This window comes from Marmota monax, unplaced genomic scaffold, assembly GCF_021218885.2.
Source record: "Marmota monax isolate L192 unplaced genomic scaffold, Marmota_monax_Labrador192_F-V1.1 WCK01_AAM20220418_F8-fsc00029, whole genome shotgun sequence".
Taxonomy (NCBI): Eukaryota; Metazoa; Chordata; class Mammalia; order Rodentia; family Sciuridae; genus Marmota; species Marmota monax.
The window spans coordinates 7,263,812-7,288,538 of record NW_026693024.1 but is presented as its reverse complement, the minus strand read 5'-3'; the positions used below and the strand labels follow the sequence as shown (position 1 = coordinate 7,288,538).

Below are 24,727 nucleotides of genomic sequence, written 5' to 3'. Positions count from 1 at the left end.
CTTTAGCATATGGGCCTTGGGAGATACTCAAGACCCAAACCATAATACTTCAGTTTCCTCGTTTGTGTAGTAGAGATATTGTAGAGGGTTGTTGTAAGGATTAAATAGCAGTCATGAAAGTACTTTGTACAGCAAAAGTACTGTGCAATTATAATGAATTAATATTATACAATAGATCACAACTGTGTTTTTGGAACTAATTCCAAGTTGAAGAATGAAAGAAAGTATAGTTTTATAAGTGAAAATACTAGTAAAACAAAGGCTAAAAATCAAACTAAAATACTTCTTATTTCTGTACCTTCATCTAGACTATTCAAGTCTATGATACCCATTGTACATACAGGTAGTGCTACGTATCTGTGGATTCCACATCTGCCGATTTCACCAAATATTTTCAGTATTTGGAAAAACATTGTGTCTGTACTGTATATTTTTTCTTTTTGTTATTCCCCAAACAATACAGAATAAAAGCTATTTACATAGCATTTGCATGGTATTACCAGTAATCTAGAGTTAAAGGATTTAGGAGGATGTACAAAAGTTTCACGTAAATAAATACTACATCATTTTGTACAAGAGATTTGAGCATCCATGGATCTTGGTATGGAGGGTGCTGGAACCAATCCCCCACTGATATATATCAAGATCTCTCTCTCTCTCTCTCTCTCTCTCTCTATATATATATATATATATATATATATATATATATATTTGTGTGTGTACATATATATATATTTCTGACTTATGTACCTTTCTGTACATATATATGTTGTATTTACTTATAAACACATGCAATATATACACTTTATATGCATGTAAATATATATCTTATAGAGTTTGTGATACAAGAATTGTTATCTAAATGAAAATGAAAACATGCGCTCTGATACTATAAATAGATACAGACTTTTAAAATTTAGTACTCTATAAAGTTATATAAACTAGTGCTGAAGGGGCTCTGAAAGAAATCATGCCAAGTTGACTCTCAAGTTGATTTAATTTTCTGGGTTTGGCTAATCTATGACATATTTATTTTTCTTTTCCTGCAGTGGTTCTCTCTTTCCAGTTGACATTTTGCCTCAAGATTCCAGGTTTACGAAGTTGAAACAATGCAAGTGAAGAAAGGAGAGTTTGATGAGAGTGACTCCAGGTACTGAACAGATTCACCACCATTCAAGGATACCAGTTCTGCACCCATATCTGCACTGTAGCTCAAGCTCTGAAGGACGCTTTTGCAGAAATGTCTCCATAAATGTCCCCAAATCAGGGAGGACATTGGTTAGCAAGAGATGTATAATGGGTTCCCAGGTCTGGTTGTACCTGACTTTGACCCACTCCAGGCTTAAAACATGGTTGATCTGATGGACCAAAATCAACAATATAAGCAACCCAAAGAAGGATGGAGAAGAGAAACTCGAGAATTGGGACTGAAGGGGCAAATGATCAGTATTTGGGCATGTGGGTGAGATGGGGCACATCTCACTTAACTAAAGATGGCTATGTATGAATAAATCATTTTTCAGAGAATAAATCATGATTTATACTTGCAATTATGTGATGCTCCCTTTTATGTGGTTTCCATTCTGAAAAACCCAAGTTTAAAGTGAGTGACTGACTTTGCAAGGTAAAAGATTAAACAAAAAGCAACCCTCCATCCCTAACTCATGAAAGCCCTTACTTCCTATTTTTGGTCAGCAACTCATCTTGCTTTCACTGATGCGAGACGTTGCCCTGGCTTTAATTTATCTGTTAACAAAATATATTTTTGCACATGTGTTATATGCCAGATGATGTCCCTATGAAAGGTATTTGTTATGGGAGCAAAACATAAAACATTTTGGAATGTATGAAATCATATAAACAGACTTGTTGATTAAATTCCAAAAGATTGGCTTTTCATATAGTTTCCCCTTCTGGATTCTATGCCTTAAGGATAAATAGCATTTCTTACTCATCACACCATCCACCAGCAGTAGGTATTAGATAACTATTTATTTAATTTTCATGTCTCAGTTATCTATTGCTGTGTAACAAAAGACCCCAAAGCTTAGTGGATTAAGGTAACAGACATTTGATTCTATTGCTTAAAGTTTTATGATTTTGGTAGGGCTCAGCCTGGCAGTTTGCCTCTGCTCCATGTATTTATCAGCTGTAGACCCTTGACTGGGGCCAGGGTGTCCAAGATGGAGTGAGTCTGACTTACCCACCCTGCAAGTCTATGGGAATGGCTGACCTTGACTCAGGAAGGAGATTGCGACAATGGAGCTCCTCTTTCTCTGCCTGTAGTATTGGGGTCTCTACCTCTCCACATGCACTCTATACATAGTCCCTCCACATGTCACTGGATCCACAATTGCAGAGAGACTTCTTCATGTTGACTTGAGTGCAGTAAATAGAAACAGAGAAGACCTCATGCAGCTTAGGGTGAGACCTGGCATAATGTCACTTCCATTGCTCTTCATCGCTGCCAGAGGGGACCACATAAGGGTGAGAACATGGGAGGCAGACATACATAATTGAATAATCTTTAGAAACCAGCTAAAATATAGAGTGAATGCATGACCACCATCATTGAGGAATCCTTCAGGTTCAAAGGAGAATGTTTCAGGACAAGTGAAAGAAATTACTGCATAAAGCCATGCAGTTTTTTATAGAGAGAGAATGTTTGGCCCTAGGAGTTTGCCTACATGGTGAAAATAGAGAAAGACCTGGGCTCAGATCAATTTCAGTTCCCTAAAGCAGGGTGTCACATAGCTAAGCTTATAAAACATTGTTGTTTCAGATCCCAAAACAAGAAGTTTAATGGGTTTTATGACCAAAAGAGAATTTGAATAATCAAGGACAATGGATTATAACACACCATGATTGTTAGAGGATTCCTTTTTGGACCACTTAACATAATATCTTATATTCTTGGGCATCTGGGCTGTTTGTTTTTTAAATTGACATAGTAGACTCTTCTAGGAAAGTCACTAAACTTGAACTTACTCATATATGTATAATAACTATTTTATATAAGTGAAAAACATATTGTGGGAAACATTTTAGTGGATCATGATATACATCCCTAGTGTTATAGCTCAGATTAGGTGTCCCCCAAAAGCTCATGGGTGGGACAATGCAAGAAAGTTTAGAGGGGAAGGGACTGGATCGCAAGAGTCTTAACCTAACCAGTAGATTAACCCTCTGTTAAGGTTAACTGGGTGGTAACTGTAGGTAGGTGGGGTGTGGCTGGAGGAGGTGGGTCCTTGGGGGCATGCCTTTGAGGTTTATATTTTGAACTTGTTGAGCAAAGCTCTTTCTCTTCTTCCTGGGTGCAGCTGCTTTCTTCCACCATGGTGTTCTGCCTCACTTTGAGCCCTGAGTAATGGAGTTGGCCATCAATGGACTGAGAACTATAAAATCATGAGCCCCCACATAAACTTTCTCTCCTCTATTCATTCGTCAGGTCTTTTGATCACAGCAGTAGAAGGCAGACTAACATATACTGTATAGTCAGACGTGAGGGGCGAGATTACTAATAAGAAACATTCACAGAGGAGCACTGGACAGTTATCAGAAACTTCACTGCAGAACTTGACAGTTGAGCATCAAAGAAGAGAGAACTTGCCTCATTCTTTGGCTGTGTCTTAGTACCCACATGTGATTATGCAATTGCCTTTGGCACACTTTGGAAATTCATAGATCACTATCCAGAAGTTGTGCTGTCAGGAAGACCCTGCAGAACATCAAGTCCCTTTAATTTCCGGACCAGCCTTATGACAAGCTCCTCTTTCAGTTTCTACATTTCATTGTTTGTCTCTGCTCTTGCTCCCTCGAGAAAAGCTCCACAGAGCTGGTGCTGGTGCCTCCCTTCCATAGCAAGAGGGTGGAGTTGTGGGGTCACAGCCCAGAGCCATAGGGCCCTTGGGCAAGGGCCTGTCATAAACAGGGGTATCCTCCACCTGTTTCCATAGGTCTCATAAGAGTTTAGTGAGAAGGAAAACTGCAGCCATGCGTGCAAAAACTGCTCCAGTCTCTTGGCAGCTTATTTACAATCTTTCTTGGGCCTGCTCCCCGACAGCTTCACTATGAAGCTTCAAAATGGAAGATTTCTCATTTGTTTCCGTTAGAAATGCCCCCAAATGCACCTGTACATATACAACTGCAACATGCCAGTTGTATATGAAGCATGAATTGCAGATGAAAATTCCAAAGGACTCTGGACTGAATAGTACTATGATAGGTGATGATTATGATATCCTCACCTCCCCCAAATATTATCTGAAATGATTAAAAGTTAAATAGCCACTTCTCTAATAATGAGAAAATACAGATGATAATAATTATTAGAAGTGATAACATTTGTCATGAAAGAGTTGAAGCTGTTCAGTGCACAGCCACTACCACCGATGGTGATTAGTTAGAGTTGCTTCATGCCAGGGGTCACACGTGTGGATTTTTAGCTGCTCTCTTCTTTGATCTTCATAATTCTGTGCACTAGATGCTATTTTGATCATCACTTCACAGGTGTGGTTAGGTAATGTGCTCCAGGGCAAATGGGTAGCAGGTGAGGAAGCTTGGTTTCTAACTTCAACTGTAATATTACCCTTGGGGACACTGCAAAACTACTATTGCTCTTGTGCATACACAGGCATGCACACAAAGCCTGATAGCACACCGATCATTAGAGTGCAGCAAGCATTGCTTGTAGAGCAACCCCATTATCTGCTGTCAGTTGTGTTTTGCAATTGCACTACCTTTTTTTTGTACCTGGGGTTGAACCCAGGGGCTCTTAACAACTAAGATATATCCTCATATCCTCAGCCCTTTTTATTTTGTTTTGAGACGGGGTCTCACTAAATTGCTAAGGACCTTGCTAATTAGTTGCTGGCTGGCCTTGAACTTGTGATCTTCCTCCTCAGCCTCCTGGGTCTCTGGGATTACAGGTGTGCACCATCACACCCTTCCTCAATTGCACTGCTCTTAATTAATACGTTTATTATAAATTTGTGGAATTATTGTTAGGCTTTATTTTTATTGATCATTTTGTTCATATGTGTTGTTGTGTTATCCTTTTAATTGATTTTTTTTTGTAATGTTTGGTTACCACTCATGCTTTTTCCACTGCAAGGTGAGAAACTCTTGCTTCATTTCAGCGGTCAAGAGAGAATGCAGAAGAAGAAATGGAATTGAATAAAATCCATCAGCCTTTTACCATGGGACTGTCATATGCTGATGAGGCTGGTTATGACCTCCTAAGGCTATCTTTAACATTTGGCATAGAGATCACTTCCCTTCAACCTTGGAAGGTCTTTATCTGTAAAAGGTCCAGTTCTTATTGGCCTTGGTCATGTTTTGTAAAGTCTTTCTAGGCTTAAGAATCTCTTGGAGTCTCCTTAAATTCCACCAGGATTCTGGGGGAGATAGGAACCTACAGGGAAGGTGTTCTAGAGCCGGACCTGCGTGGAACTGAGCTCCCATGGCTAAGACACCACCCTGGTGCTCTTCAGTCCTCCCCTTGCCCCTGCACACTCCTCATACGCATTACACACCCACTCATATGTGAACACACTCACAGACACATGCAGGTAACATATGGAAGCACACACCCAACATCCTTACACAAAAACCCTTAGCCACATACATAGTCATTCATGCAGATGTGCACACCTCACACACAGACTTGTAGACCCACGGACACAGCTGGGTGCATACACATTCACATGTTATTTGATGGGTAGAGTTTCATTTTTGTGAGATGAAAACATTATGGAGATCAACTGCACCATCATGTGAATATCCTTCATGCTACTGAATTACACACTTCTAAACATGGCTAAATGGTAGATCCTATATGCATTTTATCACAATTAAAAATAATTTATAAAATACAGAGATATTCACGATACTGTGAGCGCATTAAAGAAACCTTTGACCCTTAAGGAGGGGACAGCTTTCCTGCATCTGTCCTGTTGGATGGCCCTGCCCTAGGACAGGCAGCCCAACAGCTTCTGCTCCCAGGAAAGGTAGGTTAAGGCTGATTTTCAATCATTGGCACAAAAGAGACATGCCTAGGGTAGCTGAAGTAATGAGAAAACATCTGCCCTCAGGAACTGTTGCGAATGTGGATTTACATCTGTACTAGGAGAAGAAGAAGGGAAAGATAATGGAGGAAGCAGAAAATATTACAAGAATTATCCTCTTTTAGATCCAAGCCATATTTCAGTGGCAGGTTCAATGGTACTTTATAAATTCTTTTGTGGGGCTTTAAATGTCATTGTCAACCTTTGTCTGAACTCTCCTGAGGCCTCTAGAGAGGTGAGAGGACACAGAGGGCCCCTCACCTGCACTGACAGCTCACTGCTCTGCTATGGCTAGAACATGATGATAAACTCTTCACCCAACCTTGCTCCCCGCCTCTCCAGGTGACACCTCCTCCTCAAGTGGAAACTTTCCCTCCAACTCCTCCAGCGTCAAAAGCAGTGGAGGAGAAAGGCCCTCCCAAGAGATGGATTTGATCATTCATGGTGGAGGGTTGGGCCTCTTCAGACAAGACCAGCGACTATTTATACCCACTCACCTCCCTCTGAAACGACATCTATAACCAACAAAGTCCTATTCAGCAGGAAAAAAAAAAAAGAAAAACACAGTAGCATCCAGACATGACTGGGTTCTTTGTTTGTTTGTTCGAGATGTGAAATTTTGCATGGAAATCAAATAGACTTTGCTGGAACATTCATTGCCTGAGCAAATACAGTCTGCTTCCTGGGTATTGCCAAGTAGGAGAAAGATGATGGTTTATCTAGACAGAAGAGTCTCAGTACCACAGAAATGAAAACGTGGAATTAAAGGGTGGCGATAAGGGAGACTGGCTTATTTGCCTTGCTCTTCTCTTGCATCTTCTGTTAGTGTCCGATGCCCAGAGCTTGCTACCTGTGTCAGATGGGAGCCAGGATCCCTCGGTGATGTGTTTGGACTTTCTTGCCCTGTCCCTGGGGCAGGAGATGAGATGGAAATTGCAGCTGTCTTCAAGTTTCAGCCCACAGGACTTTGGGATTGTGAACCCTTCTATTACAGAGGAATGAGAAGGTGTGACAGGGCTCTTGCTGGCTGAGCAGAGCAAATGGCCTCGGAAGTCCCATGGCAGCTGGCAAGGCTGGGAAACTGGGGGCAGAGCTGAATCACCCCACTGACCTTACTGACCATCTTGCTCCAGGCCATCATTAAGGTCTCGACAGCAATGTTCTTAAGGGACGGTGAAGGGCAGCCCTATCCGGATGAAAGTCCACTGTCCTTTGTGCAGGCCAGGAACTGTTTGCTTGAGAGCCCCTCCTCACCATTCCCTTTTCCACTCAGTATTAGAGGAAGGTGTGCAGAAGAGTTGCCATAGCAAACCAGAAATGGACCCCCCAAGAGAGGCCTGCTGGCAAGGTGGGTTGGCCTTTGCCTGGCATGTAGAACTTGGATTTCAGGAATCTTCCTACCATTTCCTAATGGACAAGTGTGGCTCCCTGTGCCCATATTCTGCAAAAACAAAAAAGCAAACAACAACAAAAAAAACACAATAGTGTTGTTTATTCCAAATGCCTGCTTCACTTTGGGGAGCCTAGAATTTGGATATGAGCGAGGTAGAGGGTGCCAATGTGAAGAGCACCCACGAAAACCCTGGATATGGAGTCTGTTTGGAGCTCCCCTGGTGGACAGCATCACACATGGGTGGTCACATGTCATTAACGGGAGTGAAGTGTATCCTGTGGGGCTGGCCTGGGAGAACACCCTTGTTAGCTTCTGCTTCCTGTCTATCTTGCCCATTGCTGGGTTTGATTTGTATTTTTGTTATAATAAATCGTAGTTACGAAATGACTGAGGCTGGTGTGTCCTACTAGCAAATCACAGGGTCATCTTGGGGACTCCCAACAGGGAAGGGAGGTGCTACCTTTGCAGACTGTTTCCTAGACCCTGTCAACTGATTTCAACGGAGCCCGTGGAGGGACAGTGGAAGAAAAGGATCACATTAAGACAGAGCTTCCCTCCCTCTTGACCTCAGACTGTGTTTCTGGTAATAACTGAATCTCAGGCTCCCACCAGACAGGTCCCCAGGGTTCCAGCTCCAGCCATGGAACCTCAGCCTTTGCACCATGGTGCCAATTCCTCTCTGCTGTTGCTAACTGCTGAGTTGATTTGCCTTCTTCTGTTTGGCTTTTTGTCTCTCCTATCATCTGGGTAACCAATTCTATTTTTAAATAGAAAATATTTGATGAAGGTTTGGATTTGAGGATTTGAGAGACCGTTAAATTCTCTCTTTTAAAAAATACCCAACGTGGTTTTTGTTTTCCTGTCCTGACCACACCTGCTGAATTTCTTAAAAACCTTCACTATGCCACTCCCGTGCCAAGCAAGGGGCATTCAGAAGTGGAAAACATTGTTCCACACATGGGAACCTCAGAGTCGTGAACACAGACTGCTTCTGAAGAAGTCACAAACTTTAAGCTTCATCAGAAACCTCTGGTCTGACTTCTAAGCCACGGGACCATGAGGCAATGCTCTGTAAGAGCATGCTAACACCATGTGCGAGGACTTGGACCCTCTGACACTCTTTCATTAACTCTGTCTATCAAGCACAAGGAAGTACATTGCATTTATAACACTACTGGCTTGGTGGCTTGAAGGTGTGAGAAAGCTAACCAATGTGTGAACATGCTCACCCAATTATCGTTAAGTGAAAATCCTGTCCTGAATGCACAGCTCCACCAGGGTTGGAATCAGTACAACCTCACCTGAAAGGTACAAGTATGGCTATTCTCCCCCAAACTCCACCTGGTCAGGGTGCCTAGAATCCTGGACTCCTAGGCTTAATGTTTGGCAAGAAAACTATCAGAGATGACGAGGGTCCTTCTAAGCATATAGAAAGGATGGGCTTTGGGTAGTTAGGTGGTCAGCAGCCTCTCTCTGGGAACTCTGATTGGAGTCCCCACCCTCTTGTCATCTAGTAGGGGTACATTTAAGGAAACAGAAAATGACCATATAGCATGAGGAGAACTATAATGAGACAAACTCCTTACAGGACATCTGAGCAATTTAGGCCATGATCGGGAGGATGAATGAGAAATGATCGTGCAGCAAGAGGGGAAGAGGTAAGAGGAGTGTTTCTGGCAGGATGCACAACATATGAAGTTCAATGTGGCTGGAGCATGGTGCAGGTGGGGCCAGGAAATATTAGCCAACTTTTCCTCCCAGTAGCCAAAATACCTGAATAGAACAACTCAGAGGGGAAAAAAAATTATTTGGGGATCACGCTTTCAGAGGTCTCAGTCCATGGTCAGGGACGCCATTGTTCTGGGCCCAAGTTGAGGCCAAACATCATGGCAGAAGGGCATGGTAGACAAGCACTGCTCTGCTCATGGCAGACAGGAAGCAGAGAAAGATAGGTGCCAGGGACAAAATTGCCGCAGTCCAGCTGCAGCAAAATAACCGGGGGGTGATGAATAACTTGTATACTTGATACAGCAGGAGTGGAAACCGTTTATTGCAGGACAGGAGCAGTATTTATACATTCCACACAGCTTATCTAATTAGCATAAACTAGATACATCAGTCAACCAATCAGGAATCTCCACACTTAATGGCTTGCTTTTGTTACTTCTCAAACCACTCCCTCTGGCATTTTGCCAGGCACCATCCAGACTTGTTTATGAACTCTAACATTCCCCTGGCAAAATGCCAGGTGTTATTTTGACTTGTTTACAGACTCTAACACAAAATATAAGCCCCAAAGTCACACCCCCAATGGCCTTCTTCCTCTAGCCACACTCTACCTGCCTACAGTCACCAACCAATTTGTCCATTGGAATTACCAACCCACCAAATGGACCAATCCACTGATCAGGCCACAGCTCTCATGATCTAATCATTGCCCTTCCTGCACTAACACAGGGACTTTTGGGGAACAGGAATGTCTAAACTATACCGGGGAGTGGGGTAGAACAGCAAAAGAGTGTAAAGAAGACAGAGCTGGAAAGCAAAGCAGGGTCTAGCTTGCACAGAGCCTTGTCAGTTGATGTTTGGAATTTATCTCCAAAGCAAAGTTAAGTAGCCACGGAAGGGCTTTAGGCAAAGAACTTGATTTCAGATTTGAGTCCTGCAAAGCTCATTCTGATTGCTTTCTGACTGCATTGTGGAGAATGGACTAGAAAGGGGAAAATGGGTCAATTCAAGAGGTATTCAAGAGATGGAATAGAAAATATTTGATGAAGGATTAGATGTGAGGCTTGAGGAGGAGAAGAAAGAAGTGTCAAGAATGAACCACATGTCTAACTTGGCAACTGTATGCAAAGGACATTTGTTGATGTAGGGAATTCCTGAGGTGGACCAGGTCTTTAGGGAAGACAGCCCATCTTATTTTAGAGGTGATGGGTATGAGCTGTCTCTTGGATATGCCAAGTGAAGGTGACCAGAAGGCAGTGAGGGAAGGGAGACTGCAGCTCTGGCTAGAGATCTGGATTTGAAAAATGTTGTGAAATTGATGGGAATTGAAAACCATCAGTTACAGAGATGAGTAAAGGACATGAGCTATACTAGAAGAAACAGCAGGGTGCAATGTGCTAGTGGCCAAGGGGGTGGCTCTTCAAGGACAGAATGGATGATATAGTTCAGTGATTCCAGAAGATTAAGTGAATAGGAACCAAATCCTGCTCTTTGGTTGGAGAATAGACTGTTGGAGACTGCTGTGATAGGAATGTGGTTTGATCCCTCCAAAATGTGTGGTGACATCTGGTCCTCCATGTTAAGGTGCCAACAGGTGGGGGATCTTTAAGAGGTGATTGGGTTATTAAGGGGATTCATGCAGCTCCAGGGGAATGGTCAGTTATATACTGAGGCCACTCCTCATGTTTCCTCTTTTCTGACCATGTCCATTTTTTCTTCTGCTTTTCTGCACATGAAGACACACGCTCAAGCTACTCACTGGATGCTGAGAAGATGCAAGTGTCGTGTTCTTGATGTTTAGAACCATAAGCAGAATGAACCTCCTTTCTTTACCAATTATCCAGTCTCTGGGATTTCATTATAGTAACAAAATGGACTAAAACTGTTTCAGATAGAAGCCAGAGGGCAGAAGCTTAGTGATAGAGGGGAGAAAAGGAAATGAAGGATAGGTGGGGGATCATGGGTTGAGCAAGGGGTTTTAAACATATTGAAGAGATTTGAACTGAAATTTTGTCAATGCTGATGAGCAGCAGCTGTGAGAGAACAGAAGGAAGGATGGATAAGAAGTGCAGCAAAGTCCTGTCAAGAAGGTAAAATGGAACAAAGTGAAAGGGACCCAGAGCACTTTGGACAACAAGGGTTGAGGAGGGACCTTTCCCAGTTTAGCAACAGGACGAAAAAGAAAAAGGAGGAAACTTTGGATAAATTCGCTGACAAGTTCATAGATTTGGTAGAAAAAAAAGTGGGAGCATTTCTAACCAAAGACATCTATATTTTTTTTCCTATGGCAGGTTCAGATATTTGAGGATAGCAAAGAAGACAGAATTAGCCACAGTTGACATAAGAGTATTTAGAAATAACAAAGGCTGTGGGGGTGGGGGGGGAGAAAAAAATGGAAATTTTAGGATAAATTTTTTCTTTTTAATTTTTTTTCTTTTTTTATTTATATATGACAGCAGAATGCATTACAATTCTTATTACATATATAGAGCACATTTTTTCATATCTCTGGTTGTACACCTAGAATATTCACACCAATTTCTCTCTGATTTTTGAAGATACATCAGTATGGCTTTCAGGGAGAAAAGAAAGTGTCATTTTCTAATTTGTGGGGCGCTCTTCAAGGCAATTTACTCATCCTGGGGCTGGGCATCGCTGTCCTGCAGGAAGTCTTGTGGTTAGGCGGTGGCTGTGGCTCCCCAGATGATTCAAGAATGCAGCCTTATTTGCACAAGAGGGACACATTGCTTTGCTTCATGCATGGTCACAGCTGCCTGTGTGACCTGTCTGTGAGAGGGCAGACCCTCCCTCCTGCCAAGCCACATCAGCCAAACTGGCATTGCAAAAACATTCCTTTGTGAAAGACCCTTCCAGCCCATCTGACCAAAGAGGAGGGGAGGTGACCGCCTGTCACTCCAGCAGCCAAGGGAGGAGGGGGTGGGGGTCGGAGAACTGGGGATGGGGATGGTGAGGAGATGCGAAACCCGGAGCAAGAGGGGTGCGCGGGGCCGGGGACGGGGAGAAAGGGGGCGCATGCCTGATCAACAGGGCAGGATTGCAGAAGTAAAGGGGAAGTCCTTGAAACTCCTCTGCTAGCTCCAGCTTTAGAAGGGGGAGGAGAAAACCCCAGAGGACGGGCGGAGGAGGGTGGGAGCTGTTGGAAAGTTATTTAAGAGCCAACTTTCTGGTCCTTTTGCCTCCGTCCTTTTGAGGAAGTCCCCAAGAGGCACAGAGCGAGCCTGCGCTAGGGCACTTCCTTGGGGAGCGCACGCAGGTAAGCCGCAGCCCTGCACCCTGGGACCCTGCAGCCAGCTGTGACTAACCCCTGTGCCTGGGTCTCTGGTGAGGGGGCTGCTCCTGCTCAAGAGGAGGGCAGAGGCAGCTCCATTCCTCCAGCCCCAGCTCTTGGCCCCTTAGCGCTCGGCAAGACCCAGCTTCGCTCTAGAGCGGGACACCTCTGAGGTACTCCATGAAGCCATCCTGAAAGCACTGCTTGCTGAGGCCCACCAATAGGAATAGGGGAGTTGGGGGTGCTCCCCCAAGGGACAGGCACCTTTCCTCAGGGAGGCCAAGTATGGAGTAGGGGACAGGAAAAGCTAGCACCAGGTAGGAATGTCTACTTGCCTGCAAAGGAGCAGCTTCTCCCATTCCAACTCCTGCCCATCAGCTTCCCAGTACCAATGCAACTTGAACTTGAACTTGAACCACCCCCTTCCCCAGACCCACCCAGAATGGCCTTGCGGTACCGCAATTCTCTGCTTTTTGGTTTTTTGAATATGGGTTGAATCCAGGGTGCTTAACCACAGAGTCGCATCCCGAGCACTTTTTATGTTTTATTTTGAGACAGCATCTTACTGAGTTGCTTAGGGCCTCGCCAGGTTGCTGAGGCTGGCTTTGAACTTGCGATCCTCCTGCCCCAGCCTCCCCAGTTGCTGGGATCACAGGTGTGCGCCACCCACCCGGCCATTCTCTGCTTTAACTGCTCCCTCTTCTGATATTCTGTGGCACCGTGGCCTCCTGTCCTACTCCAAACCTGCCTCCAAATCTGCCCCGGGAGTGGTCCAGCCCTTACCTTTGCTATTTTTTCAGCAGGGGACTGCTTTGTCCTGCTTTCATTCCATCATTAAACCTGTTTGTCTCTCCTGACTCCCTCCCTCCCCTCAGCCCATCAGGGACTGTGCGTAGTAAGTATGTTTAGAGACATTATGGATACCTATTTGGACCTTATCCTTCCAAACACTCCTGTCTCCTTCCAAGACCAAATACCTTGGCAAATGGCTCTGTCCTCAGCCTCTTGCTCTATTGCTCCACATTTCCCAGACTAATCTAATTGACTCTGTCATGGCAGGGCCTCATCTCTTGAGGGTGTGCCTGGTTTGTGAAAACAGCCAAGTTGCCAGGAGTGATGACAGGGTGATCCAGGTGATCAAGGTCCAGAAACAAAGTCCCCTTCATTTGGTCAGTTGGTCAACAAGTGCTTATTGGTGGCTGAGCTAAGGTGTGTGGTGTTTAGGATGGCTGTTTGCCTGCACAGAGTCCAAATTGCCTGTGGGCCTCCTTCCCACCACCTAACCTCTCCATCTCCTCACTTGTTTCCAAAGCACTTCCACCCACCCTGACACACCAACTGATTGATTTAAAACTCTGGGTGGGGCCTCTCCCTAATCCTACTGCCCTATAATCTCCCAGGGCAGAAATTCTGTTCTGTTCTCTGACACATCTATCCCAAGTACCTAGAACACAGTCTGGATCCTAGCAGGCCCTCAATCAACATTGATTGAATTAAACTGCAAATGGGAATGCTTTGGAAGAAAACACTTACCTGGAAACAGTTGTATGAATTTATTTTTAAAAGTGACTTAGGGGACTGGGGTTGTGGCTCAGGGGTAGAGCACTTGCCTGGCATTTGTGAGGCCCTGGGTTCCATCCTCAGCACCACATAAAAATAAAACAAAGATATTGTGTCCATCTACAACTAAAAATCAAAAAAGTGTCTTAGGCCTTATAAATACATATGAAGTGGGCATAGGTACATGCTTATGTCAGTCAATGTTTCTTACAAAGATGTTGCTTTCCAGGATTTTGGGGAAGGGAAAGCCCTGCTCCCTACAATGTTTAAAGTTTTTCATTCCCTCCCATCAACCCACTTTTCCCTGTTTTCCATATGTTTTGGTGAACAAATCCCCCCCGAAATCCTTGGGGACTGCACTCCATCATTAGGTTAATCCTTGCTGCCACTGTGAGTTTTTATTTATGTGAAACTCAGAATGTGTTGCTCGGGTGCTGTCACACGCCGATATGTCTGTTTCTCTATTTTGGAATCTTTGTCTCAGATGGAACTCATTTCACACTCCCTTTCCTGTGGTCTCCTCCTCTTCTCCCAAGGATCTTGCAAATCTGAGAATGTCAGACACTTCCAGAACCACCTTTGGGGGCAGGAGAGCAATCCCACCCAACAACTCCAATGCAGCAGAAGACGACCTCCCCACAGAGGAGCTGCAGGGCCTGGTGCCCCGGGGTGTCAACCTGCAAGGTAGGAATAAGCCATTGCATCCAGGCAGAGCCCTGACTGGCCTCTCTTCCCCTGTGGATGCTACATGAGCATCCTCTGTCTCAGCTGAGCTCCAAGAAAAGATGCCCCTGCCGGTATCTGCAAGAAAGGACTCCCAAATCCTCTTCCAAGTGGAAAAAGCACCAGAGACCCAGCTCCTTTACCCAGTTCTGCCACTTATTGACCTTGTAACCCAAGGGAAGTCTCTTTGTCTTTCCACTTTCCAACTACATTTCCTCCACAAAACAAGTGTGCTGAATGAATGCACCTTTGAGCAGCCTCTACACTTTTGAGAATGCTCTCTAACTGGAAGATTCCACTTCCAAAATATTGTGTCTGTTTTTGATTGTCTGGCTTGCACCTCCTTCCATCTCCCTCCTCCCTCCTCCATCCATTGCTGTGAATTTCAGAGCTGGCGAGAGGTGCCAGATTCTGACAGTAATAGAGATGGAAGCCCTCTATTTGTCTCTAGATCAGCCAGGGGAGCAGGCAAGGCAAGCTGTTTCCCCTGCCTCTTGCCTCCTCCTGATCCCATGGGAGCCGCTCTGGGTATGGCAGCCACCAGCTGACCTTCTCTCAGCCCTGTCAACTGTGACGGGCCCAGGTGCCAGAGCTGGCTTGGTGATGCGGGTGCCATTCCCTTGGGCCACTGCAGGGATGTTCAGACTCATGTCCCTGAATGGCATCTAGCTGAGAGCTCTTTTTGCAGGAGCATTTATGCACCCAAACCCAGTTTTTCTCTTTAGGGTTCTCTGTGCTGCATCTCGTCAGGGGATAAACACCTCCTTGCTGGGGTTGGTGAGCACAGTCACGCTGTGGCTGTGTGTGTGAAAACCCAGGTGGAGGCAGAGCTCTGGGTAGCAGAGAGAAAGGGTTTAGACAATTTGATATCAAACTGTGTAAACAGAGAGGTATTCAGCAGGTACCCTCCAGATTTGGGGTAGAGGCTCACAAAACACAAGGACATCTTCAATTGAACACAGAGAACAGTTTTGGAAGGAGCAAGGTAAACTCATTTGAAACTAACTCTCCAAACTAGGGCCACACTCTAAAACCTCACTAATAGAACCACAGAGCCAAGTTGGGAAAGGACATGTTAATCAGCTTATCTCAACCCCGGTGACAGAGGTAGTTTGGAAACAGATCCAAAGCAAGCAGTTCACGCCTTCACTGACCAGACCAGAAGTCTTTTTTCTTTTTAAGAACTGAAACAAAATTGGAAAGCAGACATCCAACTATCTAGGAGGTCACCTTGGAGAATTCCATTCTCTAGCAAAATTCCCCTCTGGCAGAGAAGACACTGGGCACCTAGACACTAGAAGAAGTGGGTAGTAGGAGCAGAAAGAGCAAGGGGCACCATCATCCTTACCAGGATGGGTGAGGAGAAATGTGATCTTCCCACAGACAGTGCAGGGGAGCAAAGAGCCCTGTCATGCAGGGGGAAGAGCACCGAGATTCCAGTCCTAGGACCCAGGGCAAGTCATCTTGTGCTGTGGCCTCAGTTTACCCATCAGCAAAACAGAAGTAACACTTATTTTATAGGCTGTCCTGAGGATCAGATGGATAGGGTCTGTAGTAGGTCTAACCTATAGCACATGACTAATAAATATTTATTGATTTGGAGCATGGAAATAATCATACCCCTATAAGATCAGAATAACAAGTATCCAGTGAATACTTGATCCTACAGGAAATATACAACACTTTGTAAATCTGAAGTCAGAACAAAATGTTGCCAATAAGGCATCAAAACTGTCAGAGAACATGTTCAGGTCAGGTAATTAAAAAAAATCAGACATAACTGGTTTTGTTTGTTTATGTTGGGAGGTCCCTACCTCCCAACAGAGAGCTTGACTCAATTATTTTGAAAAAAGTATTTATTTAGCATTATTTACTTGGCAATCATGTGTCCACAACCCAAGTGACACTCTGGGATAGTCATGGAGATCCTGACATAAGGACATGAAAGTCCAGTGACTGCAGAATGATTTGAATGAATGAACACAGTCACTTGCAAATCGAATGACCCACCACCCCTACCATCATAATAATCTTATTTTTAATGACAAGTTCCAGACTTCAAAACCATGCATTCATTTAATATTTTCACTCAGGTAAGCTAGTCACTGATGCTGTGGAGGACATGCAGTTGATTCCTCTGAGCCTAGGAATCATAGCTGTCAAGTCCCAAATGAGGAGGACAGAAAACAATACCAGTATACAAAAAATCTGAACAAGGAGGTGATTCTGTACGTTTCAGATTTCTGCTTGATTGTCCAAAAAGCAGATTTTCTGACACTAAATGTTCTCCCCAAGTTATCTCTACTAAGAGACTAATGCTAGGAAGGCAAAATCATTTCTTCTGTTTTGTTTGATGCCATCTTATTGCAGTTCACCCAGTAGCCACTAGTGGCCTCCAAGAGCACTCTTCACTCCCTGGTCACCTAACAGGATGTCTTTGGCTCTGGAACACAAAGCCCTAAACCAAACACTACCTTCTCCTTCTCCTTCCCTTCCCCCTCTACCCCTCTCCCTTTCTCCTCCTCCTCCTCCTCCTCCTCCTCCTCCTCCTCCTCCTCCTCCTCCTCCTCCTCCTCCTTTTAATTTTAATGGTGGCTCTTCCCTTTCCTAAGCTGCTATTGAGGAACTGATCAAGAAGCTCAGAGAGGAAAAAAGAGGAAAATGTCAACTTTGTCCTTTGGATGAATCCTGTAGCAATATATCCTGACCATCACTGCATATGGTGTATGTAATATACACTGATATGTACAATGCTCTTTGCTCATGGCTGTGAATGTTTGGTTAGAAATTATTGTATTAGAGTGGCAAGAACTGTAGTTCCAGCTACTTGGGAAGTTGAGGCAAGAGGATCACTTAAGACCAGGAGTTCAAGGTTGACCTGGGCAACATAGCAATATCCTACTCCTAAAAGGTGTGGGGAGGATTTTAGTAAAGCAAAATCTTTATCAAAATGTTTGGACTCACATAAGCTTCCTCCCATACACATCATAACATCTAGGGAAAACTGAAATATTTGAGGTAAAGATGGGATCTCAGAGGTGGGATTAGCCAGTCAGTGGATATCTGATCTGACATCCTCAAATTGTTTTAGGGATTCTTTTCGTTGTTGTTTGGTATTGGGGGTTGAACCTAGGGGTGCATTATCACAGAGTCACATCTCCATTCCTTTTTATTTATTTATTTTTATTTTGAGACATGGTCTCACTAAATTGCTTAGGACCTCACTAAGTTGCTGAGGTTGGCCTTGAACTTGTGATCCTCCTGCCTCAAACTCCAGAGTTATTGGGCAGGAAAAGTACTGTGAGAACCTCCTCAGATTGTTTGGATTTACATTAATTTCTACCAGACTATTCTGTGTAGTCAGTTGGTGTGATATATATATATATATATATATATATATATATATATATATATATATATATCTCAACACCTTCTCCAGGGGCTAGAAATGTGTTCCAGGAGACCACCTTATATTCTTGGGCTCGTTCGACTCTATGTTATTAGCAGTAGGTGATTATTTGCAGCAGTAATTCGCATACTTACTTGTATTGAAATCAAATAAGAAAGCGAACCTGGTTTTGCAAAAAATGTAGGGTCTCGTAGTTTTCAGGCCAATGGACCTTTTCTTTTTCTGAGAATCTTCTCCCTCCCATCACTCTCAGAACCAAATCAACCAACTAACCAGTTAACAATCAACGTCTACTTGATGGGAGTAAACTCTGGATTCAAGGTTACTGAAGGAATAAAAGAAGCATTCTATGTGTGATTAAGAAATTAGTACCAGTTCAGCCTTTCACTCAGTTTGTCAAAAACATACACTGGTTGTCACGTATGTGCCAGGAGCAGCTCCAGGCTCTCTCCAGGGACACAAAAATGACTAAGTCAGTCCCAAGCCTCCAGTCTAATAGACGGCGAGCTCTCAGTCTAATAGATGAAATAAACAAGAAAAGACCATCGCCATTCAGTGCAATAACTAAGTGAGATTTATGAAAATACCTGTGAAATAATCAAAAGGGACATCTTGTGGTGTGGCAGAGCAAGGAAGAGGGGTGAGAAAGACTTCGTATGACAGATCTCTGAACTGGGTCTTAGAAGATGAATCAGAATGTTCCAGATAGACAGGTGCATGGAAGGGCCTCTTCAGCAGAGAGAATAGCATAGGCCAAGTTGTGAGGAGTGACTAGGGGAGTAAGAGAGAAGCCTGAGAGATGGCAGGGATCTCACTAAACTAGGCATTGAAGACCTTGCCTTTTATCCTTGCAGATTCCGAATAGCAAGATTACATTTTATAAAGGTAACTGTAATGTCGGGGAGAAAATAGAGAGAAAGAGGTACTCCAGGCTACAGGAGAGGGATTCTAGCCCCTGGAGAAGGTGTGAGCCCCCTTTCTCTTGGTCTATCTCCTTCTAGGAAGTTGATCATTTCTTAAACATTTTAAGGTACTGGGGATTAAACCCAGGGGTACTTTATCACAGAGTCACATCCCCATTCCTTTTTATTTATTTATTTATTTATTTTTATTTTGAGACATGGTCTCACTAAATTGCTTGGTCTATCTCCTTCTAGGAAGTTGAAGGGCCTCTTAATAGCAACTGTTTTAAAAATTAGTTGCCGAAGGAAAAAATGTCGAAAGTGATTCTAAATAGGATAGTCTAAAATTTCACATATCCCAAAGAAATGCAAGAGACCTTTTTCCTATTGTTCTCTCCACCACCGACAGACCTACTTCACGAATAGCATTTATGCCTATAGGTTAGTAACAACATTACTAAAGATTGCATGGAGAATTCAGCTCACCAGGGAATTCCTAGAATATGAACCTAAACATTTTACTTATTTCAAGATTCCATCTGTGACAGGTACAATCATTCTCAGAAGAATATTTTTACAACCCAGGGAGAATATAATCCATTTTTTTTTCATATTAGAGAAAGAGTAGGACAGAGAGGCAACTGGTTCCTGAGGAGAGAATTTTTTTTTTCATTCCACAGCCCATTTTCTGATGTGTTTGGAATTAGGCTAAATTGTGTTAGGTAGACTTTTTGAAAGCTGTCACTTTGAGAGAACAAGCTGCCAAGTTTCCAGCAGTAATATCTCTTAAAAAACAATGGGACTTAGCACTAAGCTGATCCATTTTGTCAGGATGTGGGCTTGTACAGGGAGATGCAAAATTATTTCCTGTTTGTGGGGAATGAGCCTGAAGGACAAGAGAGCTCTTTCAATCTAAGTTATGTCTCGTTCAGCCAATAAACAAAGCGAAAATCAATAGGCCCTTAACAAATGTTCACTGAATACCCATGACCTAGGAAGGGGCACAAGTAGACCAAAGAGAAAACAGAATGCACTGTGACATCTTTATATCTATGGTCATATTTTATGACAACTATTGGGAGAGTCCTTGTTATGATCAGGTTATTAAAAGAACCAAATACTGTTCTTGGCTTGATCTATGGGTGGCTATGGAAGAGATGTTCTTTAATCATTGATATTGGGGACCTCACCTCTTACTCTCATACTTGGAAGAACCCCCTAGTATTATGGTATGGTGTGTTTTGTCCACCAAGAATTCTTGTGTTGGAGGCTTGATCCACAGTATGGTGATGGTGGGAGGTGGTGGGACCTTTAAAAGGTGGGGCCTAGTGGGAGGCCTTTAGGTCATTGGGAGCACTGCCCTCAGAAGCCATTAAGGTAGCCACTAAGTCAGTTCTCAGGGAAGGAAATTGTTATAAAAGCTTGAGCCTGACCTCTGAATTACTCTCTGGCTTCCTTTCCTGTCTGGTGATGTGATCTCTCCCTCTTCCACTCATCCCGCCATTTTGATGCCATACGCCATGAGGTGATGCAGCCATGGGGCCCTCACCCCTGACAGCACCACATGGTCTGGGCTTTTATCCTCCCAAACTGTGAGCTTAATTTCCTTTCCTTTTTTGTTTTTGTTTTGTTTATAAGCACTTCTTTTGTTTATATGTGCTCTGTCTTTTAAGTATTTCTTTATAAGCTAAAATTATAAGACAATTCTTTTCTTATTTTAAGACTTATCACTTAAGGAAAAAACATAATTATGAATTATTCTTGGGTAAGCCTATTTGAGTGATGAGAAATAATCTCTAAATATTTTGAACATTCATCCCTATCAACAAAATTTTTAGTGTATTCCACTAATGAAAAACAGACTAATACAACTAACAGACCCATTGACCTATTAGTATATTACATTAAAGTGAGCTCAATGCAGATGCTATTTCCTTCTCTACAGTATACACCATCCCGTGAGCCTTCCATATATTCTATACATTTGCAGACCAGAACATTATTTCTTTAAACCTCTGACCTCTTAGCATAGCTTTTAGTCTTCCATATCTCAGCCAAGTTTCATTTTAAGTCTTTTTTCCCCCAAGTTTCAATCTTTAAATGACTTATTGGAATAATATTGCAATAGAAAATGAAAATATCACTTAGAAAATACATTTTGGAAAATTCCATTCCTAGACAAAAGCATAACAATACAGACTACAATATTTTTAAAATAAACTCTCTAAATGTTTTTCATTATGAAAAACACTGTAACCCCATAGATTTTCTTTTAGCTTAGGCTTTATGTACTCATAGGAATTCATCAGCATCTTTTTTATGAAGACACAGGCATTTTTATTCCAACATGTAACAAAGTTTCTTATCTGGAGGCCTTGTGTTACAAAGTCTCCTATAACTGTCTCCAATGATATGCATGGATATCCCAGAAACTTGCAAATTTTGAGGATGAAATTGTCTGTGAAATGATATGTAAAGAACTGTGATGGTTAAGCCTATGGTAAATGGAATAATCCATTTTAAAGTGAATAATCAGTTCTAAGCTCCAAATTTTCAGGTCCTACGTTGGCTTCAGTGAAAAGTATCATATTTGCTGTGGGCTTTTTGCACATTTCCCCAGGAATGCTGACTAGACGATTGAGACATGGTCCAGCCTCAAAGGGTTTACAGCCCCATGAGTGATACCATTTGTATAAAGGTGATACCAAGTTGTTAATGGTAATGTGTACATTATTTTTTTATACCAAGGATACTTAACCACTGAGCCACATCTCCAGCCCTTTTTTTTTCTATTTTATTTAGAGATAAAATTTCTTTAAGTTTCTAAGTGTCTCACTAAGTTGCTGAAGCTGGCTTTGAACTCCCGATCCTCCTGTCTCAGTCTCCAGAGCCACTGGGATTACAGGCACGTGCCACCATGCCCAGCTAATTTGTACGTTTTTTTGAAAAGAGAAATGTATCAGGAGGAAGATATTCTGAGAATGGAGAAGAGAAAAGGATTTTATCCATCAGCAGAAATTCAGGAAAGGAAAAAAATGCAAGTGTGTCTTCTCTGAAGACAGGGAATGTAAAAGGTCATGGGTTTGGTAAGGCTGAAAGAAAGGTTCTAGAAAGCTTTCCAGTGTGCATTCTTTACTAAAGTAACTTTGCATTGCTCAGATCCAAACTTTTCACCAGTCCTCTGAGAGACCTGTCTTCTTAACTCATTGACTCCAAGAATCTGCCCAAATGCTCAGGGCTATTATTATTCTTTATTATTATCAGTTGCTGAGCATTTACCATGTGCTAGAGTTAGAACTCAACACATTTTCTTATTTAATCCCTATACCAAGTCTATTTTGCCAAAGAGGAAACTGAGGCTCAAGAAGTTTATATGACTTGCCCAAGGTCATAAAGACTAAAGTAAGTAGCAGAGCTGGGATTTGAGTCCAGATATTCTGGGTCCAAATCACAGGCTCCTATCCATTGTACTATTCTAACTTTCATAATAATAACAACAATGACAGTAATAAGAAACATTTATTGAGAATTTACTAGGTAGCACGCACTCCAGGAGGTAGGTACTTCATTCTTATATTAAAAGTAGGAAAACGGTAGCTCAGAGAGAATAAATAACTTTCCTGAGGTTGTATAATTAGTAAGTAGAGAAGCATCTCCCAAAGCATATTCTGCACAACACTGATCTTCAAAGGAAAAATTGTCCATGGTCATTTAAGTATGGAAACCATTGCTCTTTGGGAACTTTGCAGAGCACATCAGCATATTCAAGGCTCCTGTTACTGCTGTGGTGAAGAGTCCTGATTAGGCCAGCATTTTCCAAATCAGTTTAATCAGGGAAACTGAGCCTTCCAATACCAACAGACATCCCACAGAATTAGCACATCACTCTACAAGGATAGATTGACTTTAACTAGACTCACCGGCCACTAACCAGGTTCAGTAGCCTGGGAGATAAAACTGAAAAGCCATGTTTTCTTTTGCAATGGAAATTAGGCTGATGAGCACTAGATACTAAAGAAATACTTGAATCTTCCACTTCAACTTAATTTTTTCTATTGGCAGAGCTTCTTGGGAGGATACGGCATTTGCTAATATGCTCATTTTCAAGGACACCTGATGATGGGGGGGGAGGGTAGGAATCCAGGAGGCAAGTCCTGGGAATGCTCCAGGATCAGGTGGACCAAACTCACAGCCCTCCCAGCTAGCCTCCAGCACTGACACCATCCAAACCCTGGGGACTTCCAGAATCAGTTTAAATTTATATTTGTAAACATAAATGTTTGCAAAGTCCAAACCCCTTGACGTGGCCTATAAGCCTGGCAGGAGTTGGCTCCTGGATGCTGTTCTACGATGGCCCCTCCTACTACACCCACCAACCAATCTTCTTTCAGTTTCTTCAGTAACTACGCCTTGATCTTTGCACATGCTCTTTTCTCTGCTTGAAGCGTTGTTCTAGGTCTTCCTTTCCACGTGGATTGTTTACTCCTCTTTTGACCACTGTTTCTATCTTATTTCCTCCAGAAAATCCCCTAGTCTGGTTAGGGGCTCCTACCAAATAACCCCCACCCAGTATTCTATACATCCTTTAAAAGGCATAGTTATCCCACCGTATCATAATCATCTGCCCATATTTTCGTATCTGCCACTATGTGTGTGCTTAGCTTGTAGTTATTAAGCAATGGCCTTGTCAATATTTATATCCACCACTTGGATGGCATCATAAAATGGCACATTGTAGAAATCCTGGAGGGCAGGAAGATAGAATCTTAAATGTATTGAATGCACAGTTAGGGTATAAAATTACTTTAAGAGCAATAAGCCAATTCAATAAAAAGGAATTTACTATGAATCTACATAAGACTTCAAAATTGAGCTTAAAAGAAGAAAACAATTGCATAAACAAATATGGCCCAAAGCAGCACATATTAGTGGTTTGTAGGGATCTGAATTGACATTTAACTCAATATTCAGGGAAAGGACATTACAAAACATTTTCAAGGGTCTTGCTTCATCAGATCCTTAATATAAATCTACAGTAAGGTGTGTCTAAGATACTAATGATACCTCAGACTGAATTAATAGAAATACACTATTCGTTTATTTATTTGGTACTGAGGATTGAACCCAGGGGCACTTAACCACTGAGCCACATCCCCAGCCTTTCTTATTTTTTCATTTTGAGTCAGGGTCTTGCTAAGTTGCTTAGAACCTCACTACCTCGCTGAGGCTGGTCTCGAACTTTCCAATTCTCCTGCTTTGGACTCCAGAGTTGCTGGGATTACAGGGGTGCACCACTGCACTTGGCAAACTACACTATTTATTTTGAAAGATGTAGTGATTCTCATTGTAGTTTATTTAAAAAAACCACAGCCAGACTAATGTGCTCAGTTCCAGGGAAAACACCTCCAGAGAGGAATCGACAAAATGAAATATATTCCAAAACAGAATGATAGGTAGAAGTTCTGAAAATAATTTCTTACAGAACAGCTGAAGAAATGGAGACTCAGAGGAGGCCTAAGAGAAGTCTCTAAATACCTACCAAGTGCCAGATGAAATGAATAGGGGACTTCCTCTATATTTATCCCAAAATCAGAACCAGGATCAACAACTAGAAAAATTATAGGGAGGCAGATGTCCATTTATCTCAAAAAATTTTTT

At 42.7% G+C, this 24,727-nt stretch overlaps 1 protein-coding gene across 1 annotated transcript in view; it reads left to right on the top strand.

The window, feature by feature from the left end:
- The first annotated feature begins 12,322 nt into the window (after positions 1-12,322).
- F13a1 (coagulation factor XIII A chain) overlaps positions 12,323-24,727 on the top strand; it is a 164,088-nt gene continuing 151,683 nt past the window's right edge. The window contains exons 1-2 of the mRNA XM_046453537.2: positions 12,323-12,460; positions 14,572-14,719. Of these exons, the coding sequence (XP_046309493.1) occupies positions 14,590-14,719 (130 nt within the window). The 5' untranslated portion in view covers positions 12,323-12,460; positions 14,572-14,589. The remainder of the gene's footprint in view (positions 12,461-14,571; positions 14,720-24,727) is intronic.